This window comes from Pteropus vampyrus, unplaced genomic scaffold, assembly GCF_000151845.1.
Source record: "Pteropus vampyrus isolate Shadow unplaced genomic scaffold, Pvam_2.0 Scaffold53, whole genome shotgun sequence".
In the NCBI taxonomy this organism is placed as follows: domain Eukaryota; kingdom Metazoa; phylum Chordata; class Mammalia; order Chiroptera; family Pteropodidae; genus Pteropus; species Pteropus vampyrus.
In genome coordinates, this window is record NW_011888834.1 from 7,271,766 (window position 1) to 7,278,948 (window position 7,183).

Sequence of the window (7,183 nt, forward strand, 5' to 3'; positions counted from 1 at the left end):
CTGTCTTCAGAATGTCATATTGTTGGAATCATGCCTAATCAAATTTTACTGATTTATTGGAGGTGCTTTATAAATGCCAAATACATTATTTCATCTGCATGTCCCTCTAGTAAGTTAAAATGTGAAATTCATGGCCTATATGCTAGAAATTGGTACCTGCCCAGTTTGAAGAACCAAATAGCCTCGCTTTCACCTTAGACATCCAGGACTGTTGCCCACCCCCCGCAGAGTCCCGGAACGCTCTGACCTAAAATCTCAGAGTGAGCATGTAACCCAGTAGTAGTTAAGTAGGAATTGATAATAGCTAAAGATTAGAGAAAGAACACTCGGCTGGCTTCAAAAAGCATTTTGTCTAATAGTTTAAAAATGTTGGTGATAAGTTACTATTTCTATTGCTTTTTAGAAGAAAAACAAAACCAACTGGATTTTGCAAAGATGTTTCTTTACTTTCTGCTGTCATTACCTGGGTAACTGTCATGGACCTCTGCCCGCCCATAGGCCCTCTGCCCACCTGGTATTAGCTGGTCAAAATGGCAGACCTGGGCTGGAGAGAACCACCAGGCACTAGAGGACACTCCTAGCTGATGTAGCTTCATTCGGTGATAGTAGTTGGGGCAGGTTGAGAATCATTGGGTGCTCACAGACAGCAGCTGAGATGGGGCTGAGCCTGGAAGATTGTGAAGCACAGTATCTGGGGAAAGCAGTACATCTGATTAGCAGTGGTGACTTGTTCTCCCAGACATCCCACTGATGTTTAACAGCTCCAAACGTTAGAAACACACAGATCATGGCACGCTTGGGCGATTGGGCACCTTTGTCAGAAGTAACACAATGACTGATCTTCAGTGTATGAGAGAAGGGCAATCAATGATATAGGGAATGAGCTGGATTTCAAGAGATTGGGATGACCGAGATATGTTACCTGAGTTACCTGTTTTTTCTAATTAAACATTTTCCCATTCACCACATCCTTAATCATTCAAAAGTTGCCGTTATTTTTCATGTGTTTTAGTTCCTCAGTGATCCCAAGCCTGGCAGGGGAAGGGGCTTCTAGGCCAACGCATGGTCACTGGGTGGCCTGGCTCTGATGGCCTCATTCTCCAGCTATCGGCCTCTCCATGACTTCTCTCTCTCTAGGCGGTTCTTCAAGGACATGCCCCACAACGCACTTGACAAAAAATCCAACTTCGAGCTCCTGGAGTAAGTCCTGGGACCAGCCCCAGCCTCTCTTCTCTTCCTTTCTTGCTGCCTTGCTTTTCCTAATCACCCCCTACTCCCCTCACCCCCAGACCAGAGCCAGGCGAGCCCCATCTCCCTGGTCCTCAAGCCCTCTCACCTTGCCCTGATTGGCTAGAAGTCCTAGGTTAGGGATGAGGGGGAGTCAAATGATATTTTTCTTCTTCTTCTTTCAGGAAAGAAGTGGGGCTGGACTTGTTTTTCCCAAAGCAGATGCAGGAGAACTTAAAGGTAAGGGAAGCAGTGGGCAAGGGGCCCAGAAAGACCCTCCTCATGCTGTGCCCCAGGACTAGAGCTGAAGGGACTGGGCTGGGGATACTTGGGGATGCAGCCAGGGTGTCTGTGCTACTTGGGGCTATCGGGACATAGGAACACAAAATGTATCAGGTGGGCCCTTTCCATGGCTGAGAGTCAGGAAACCTGGCTCCAGTTCCACATCGGAGGCCAGTTAGGTATGTGGCCTGAGCACCAGGGACACCATGTCTCAGGGCCATGGTGAACCTCCCTTAAGACAACAGGTGTATGCTTTAGGTAAGAGGTCGCCGCTGCTCTCATGGCAGAAGCAGCAGGCAGGCTTTCTGTGAGATCCTAAGGGAAGGAATCAGAGCTCGGAGGAGCCTACTCACCCCTGCCCATCCCCACCCCCCTCAGCCCAAGCAGTTCCGGAAGATGATCCAGCAGACGTTCCAGCAGTACGCCTCGCTCAGGGAGGAGGAGTGTGTCATGAAGTTCTTCAACACCCTCGCTGGCTTTGCCAACATCGACCAGGAGACCTATCGCTGTGAACTCATTGTAATGACGCAACCCCGATGTTCTCTCCCAGACCTGAATCCCAGGCCTCTGGGGAAAGGGGACCACAAGGCCATCAAGTGGGGCCAGGAAGGGGTTTTGCTTGCTTGTACTGACCAGCCCTAAAATGCAACTAACATTGATCTTCTTGCCTCAGGAAGGGAACTGAAATCTTGGTTCCAACTCTGGGAGGTGGGCAGGATGCTGGGAAGGGGGTAATCTGTATGGCAGGGGTTTAGGGTGGAAAGACCTGAAGAGCCATTCAAGAGCCCAGGAAACAGTGGCCTGTGTCTAGCTTGGTAGGCTTTTAAATTTTTTCTGAAATATGCAGAGAGCAGAGCTTAGGGCAAATAGTCCCCTCTCTCCTTTTATTCCAGCAAGGATGGAACATCACTGTGGACCTGGTCATTGGCCCTAAAGGCATCCGCCAGCTGACAAGTCAAGATGCAAAGGTAGAGAGAGACTGGGGGCAGGCCCCACCTAACCCCAGGCTGAGCGGTTTACCCTCTCTGCTGCCCTTGCCCTTGCCTGCTCCATCGGTTCTCCCTGCCCCATTGCTGAGAACAGAGAGGCTCTTGGTATGAGCAGCTGTAGAGAGTGTTTGGAATAATAGCGTGGGGATGATGGTTCTTTACTCCCCGTAACTATCCCCTGCACAGAGGCTGGGGGGCAGGAGTGGTTTGTAGGGAGGAGGATCTCCTGGGAAGGACACTATTACCGCTCTTCGGGTTCAGATAAAAGAGTTGTTTTTTCAGTGGCAAGATGGGGCCATCACTCCCCTGGGAGTCAAAAGACTTGGGTCCAGTCCTGGCTTTACTGCCAACTTGGCATATGACCTTGGGCAAGTCCTGGCTCTCTCCAGACACATTTTCTCTTCTGCAAAGTGAGGGGTTTGGACTAAGTGATCCTTCCATCCCTAATAGTCTTTGATTCTCTCTTGATCCCCCTGAGAGACTCCCAGTTTCCACTTTTTCCTTGTGCCCCGCCCCCCATACTGACCGATGTGCATGGCCTGATCTCAGGAGTGAGATGATCTAAAGGGCCTCCCCGCCCGCCCCCCACCTTTTTCACAGCCCACCTGCCTGGCCGAGTTCAAGCAGATCAAGTCCATCAGGTGCCTCCTGCTGGAGGAGGGTCAGGCGGTACTGCAGCTGGGCATCGAAGGCGCCCCCCAGGTGAGTGTCTCTGGGCACCCAGAAGCTCTGAAACAAGGGGGTGCAACTGCAAGTTGCGTGTTCTCACTCAGGCGGGCAGGAGGCCGGGGGTTCCCTGGCTTCTAAGATCTTGTTGAAAAACTGCACTTAGTTCTTAGACAAAGTACCAAGATAATGATAAATTATAAGGAGGATATCTTAGGAAGCAAAGCTGTTTTAAAAAAATGTCAAGAAAAAAGTTGGAGGAGTTTTTTTTCTTTTGGGGAGTGGGGGGGTGGGGGTGGGGAGGATAAAGGTGACCAGAATTGAGATACAAATCAAAGGCCTAACTTCGAATAAGTGAATAATGACTCAGAATCAAGACCTCAGAGACCTGGGACTTTTTGTGAGTGTAAGAATCAGAAACCTCAGACTGCAAATAGATTGTTTATCTCTCTTTTCATTTGTCTGTCCCCTACCCCGTGCCCTCCCTCTTCCCTTTTCTCAGTTTCCCCTCTTATATTTTGTGTACCTAGTAGGTACAAGGCATTGTGCTATGCTCTCAAAATAAGTCAGACCTGGAACTGACTTGCCTAGAGTTTAAGGCGGTCAGTTGAGAAGGATGACAAGCGCGCCCCCTGGTGGCTGTAGGACGTTCAAGCCGAACCCCAGGAGAGGCGTGGGGTGGATTCTATGTTGGGGGTGGATAACAGGTCCTGCTCCTTCAAGTATACAGTTTCTTCTTCAGTCACGTGTGGGATAAACTCTAGCCAAGGCTCTGGAGTCTCATCCTCGGCTGGTCTCTTTTCTGCAGTCCTTGTCCATCAAAACTTCCTCTCTGGCAGAGGCCGAGAACATGGCTGACCTCATAGATGGTTACTGCCGGTTGCAGGGGGAGCACAAAGGCTCTCTCATCATTCATCCCAAGAAAGGTGCGTTTCTACTTACAGGCAAACTGGCCCGATGGGCAGATGGCCACACAGCTAAGCCAAGCGCCCAAGACAGAGCATGGGAAGCTAAGCATTGACCAATATGTGAATGAAGTGTCTTTGGTAGTGTGTGGAAGTGCTCACCCGGCCCTGCAGGACACTCTCTATGGTCCCATCCTGGGTCCCAAGCTACAGGCCCTGGCCCTACTGGTCAAAAGAGGCCTGGGGCCAGCTTCTGAAGGAGAGATGTGTGTAGCCCCAAGATCATCAAAGCTATTGCTAGATCATGTCTGGTCTCTCCTGTGTGGGTGTGTCTCTGTTTGGGGATGGGATCAGGTATGTCTCTGTTGGGGGAAGCAGAGGTTGGATGGAGGCAGGAGGAAGCCTAAGAATTTCTTCTACGGATGGGATTCTCATTCAGGGCAAAGGCTACCCAGCTTCCACCCCAACTTTCAGAGAGCACAGAATGGCAAGGAGGGGTCTCCTTTGTGTTGGCTCATAGAAGGGAGGTCAGCCGTTCATCCGGGACTTTGTGCCCCTGGCTCCAGCTCCCTATCTTCGTCTTCTCTCCCCAGATGGTGAGAAGCGGAACAGCCTGCCCCAGATCCCCGTGCTGTGAGTATAAGCAGAGGGCAGAGAACAGGCCCTGCGCTCAGCCTGTCTTCCCTAGAGAAGCCAGACCTAACAGGGAACCTCCAGTTCCATGGTTTCTGGTTTCCGGGCCCCAGGGAAGAACACCAGAACCCCAGCATTTCATACGTGGTGATTTTTCATCAGTAAAGTTCTCTTAGTAATTCTCACAGGGATGTTCCGATGTCCTAATGCCACCTGGCATCATCTTAGGGGGATTGCTGTCGTCCCTCCCTCCTACTCCCTGGCAGCCTTGGCCATGCTCCCAGGTTGTTGGCATCAGAACAGGCTGGTTCTCTGGGCAGGCAGGGGACACAGCACAGCTGGCCCTCCAGGTGGGGGTGTGGGAGAGGGTGGGCCAAGGCTGCCCCGGGAGAGCATTGCCAGGCTCTGGGCTCACTTGGCTCCTGCCTTCTCATCTCCTCCTGCAGAAATGTGGAGGTTCAGCGGCCCCACCTCTCAGAAAGCTGCAGCATAGGTAAGCCTGACTGTCTGCTGTCCTCTGCCTGTGCCCAGAGCCTCTCTTCTTCCTGTTCTTGTGACATTGTCACGGATCCCTAAAAATTATAGAAAAACTTCCCCTACAACGTCTCAACGATGGCCTAAAATATCATTAATTATAATAACTACCGTGTATTGAGTAGTTAGTATGTGGTACCACGTTTGTCTTAGTCGGCTCAGGCTGCCATAACAGAATACCACAGACTGGGTGGTTTAAAACACAGACATTGATTTCTCACAGTTCTAGAGACTGGAAGTCTAAGATCAAGGTGCCAGTGTGGTTACATCCTGATGAGGACTCTTCCTGGCTTACAGGCGGCCACCTCTCTGTATCCTCACATGGTGGAGAAATGGACAGCTCTGATCTCTTCTACTTACCAGGGCACCTATCCCTTCATGGGGACCCCATCCTCATGACCTCATCTAAATTTAATCACCTTCCAAAGGACCCGCCTCCAAATATCACACTGGAGGTCAGGGCTTCGACATATGAATTTGGGGGGATCACAAACATTTGGTCTATAACAGTGTTAAATCCATAACAGGTATTATTTTCCTCAATCTTTAGGACATTCCCCCGAAACAAATTAACCAAGTTGCCCTAAATAATGCAACCAGGCAGTAGCAAGCGGGGACTCTAGCCGAGGTACCCTGGGCTCCGGGGCCACTCTGAAACCTGGGACGGGAGCTCCCCTCCCCGTGATGTCAGCTTCAGTTCCACTGGCCTGACGTGGGAGCCACACATCTGGTTCCTGGTGGTGCCTATGTAGGGCATCTCGTCCACGGGATGTCCTCTTCCTGTCTTTGCAGAATCGGACATCTACGCTGAGATCCCTGATGAGACTCTGCGAAGGCCAGGAGGTAGATTCTCGACTCTACCAAGTTGGCCACAGCCAGGGCCCCAGGAAGTGACGTTATGGAGACACACGAGACACCACAGGGGGACTTCCTTTCCTTCCTTTGTCCTGACTCCTATGTGTGGCTCCAACAGAGACAAACCCTAGCTAGGCACCTTTGATTTAAAAGCTGAGATTGTTCTTTTATCCGTATTCTGTTGCCCTTTCCTGTGCCCATGGTTATATGGGGATCCTAAGAATGTGGGACCAGCTTTCAGAGGGAACAGGGTGGTGGCTGTTCCTTGGATCTGAAACAATGGAACATTCTAGACCTTTTTCCCAGCCCAGCCCCTGAATCTTGGCTGAGGTGTTGCTGGAAGTCTGGTAACACCTGGGTAGGAGGGGAGCAGAGCCTGGCATTAGGGCCTGTGGACACTCAAGTTTCAGGAGTGCCTGCCAGGTTCTGAACTCTGGGACTCTCTGCTTCCTCCATCTCTGCAGGCCCACAGTATGGCATCGCCCGGGAAGATGTGGTTCTGAATCGTATTCTTGGCGAAGGCTTTTTTGGCGAGGTCTATGAAGGTGTCTACACAAACCACGTGAGTTCCAGACTCTTCCCAGACACGCCCCTTCCACTTCCTGTAGGATGAGAGAGGAGTGTGACTCTTCCAGGGCTGGATGTGGCGGCCATGATGAACGGGTCTTCATGCACTTGGCATTTGCAATATTTATGAAATACCCAGGGAGTGATGGAAACGAGAGTCATTTCCAAGAAGGATGGTGATGCCAGGGATCAAAATAGAGACAGCACCAGGAGAGGGGTGACCGACTCTTGGTGGGAGAATACAAATGGGACTTACAGTTCTAAGAAAAGGAAGGGAGGATCTGAGGCAGGAGTTAGTCTGGAGGTCACTCTGATGGGGCGTGACAAGGTTTGCCTTTGTGGTTATGCTGCCACCAGGCTGGGGAAAAAGCAGAGCCAAAGGAAAGAGGCAGGAAAAATGTAAAAACTAACATGAGATTCTTTCCAGTCTTAATATACCCTGATCAAGAAAGGAGTAGGGAAGAGAGAAAGGGCAGAGAAGAGAGGAGGAGAAAAGGGGGAAGATGTGCTGTGCAAAGACCCAGA

The 7,183-nt window shown here is 50.8% G+C and overlaps 1 protein-coding gene across 1 annotated transcript in view; it reads left to right on the forward strand.

Annotated features, from left to right (window-relative positions):
- Positions 1 to 7,183, forward strand: part of PTK2B (protein tyrosine kinase 2 beta) — a 122,507-nt gene that overhangs the window by 95,099 nt on the left and 20,225 nt on the right. The window contains exons 6-15 of the mRNA XM_023530769.1: positions 1,138 to 1,200; positions 1,413 to 1,467; positions 1,888 to 2,028; positions 2,403 to 2,477; positions 3,099 to 3,200; positions 3,973 to 4,090; positions 4,663 to 4,702; positions 5,149 to 5,195; positions 6,029 to 6,079; positions 6,556 to 6,679. Coding sequence (XP_023386537.1) covers positions 1,138 to 1,200; positions 1,413 to 1,467; positions 1,888 to 2,028; positions 2,403 to 2,477; positions 3,099 to 3,200; positions 3,973 to 4,090; positions 4,663 to 4,702; positions 5,149 to 5,195; positions 6,029 to 6,079; positions 6,556 to 6,679 — 816 coding nt within the window. The remainder of the gene's footprint in view (positions 1 to 1,137; positions 1,201 to 1,412; positions 1,468 to 1,887; positions 2,029 to 2,402; positions 2,478 to 3,098; positions 3,201 to 3,972; positions 4,091 to 4,662; positions 4,703 to 5,148; positions 5,196 to 6,028; positions 6,080 to 6,555; positions 6,680 to 7,183) is intronic.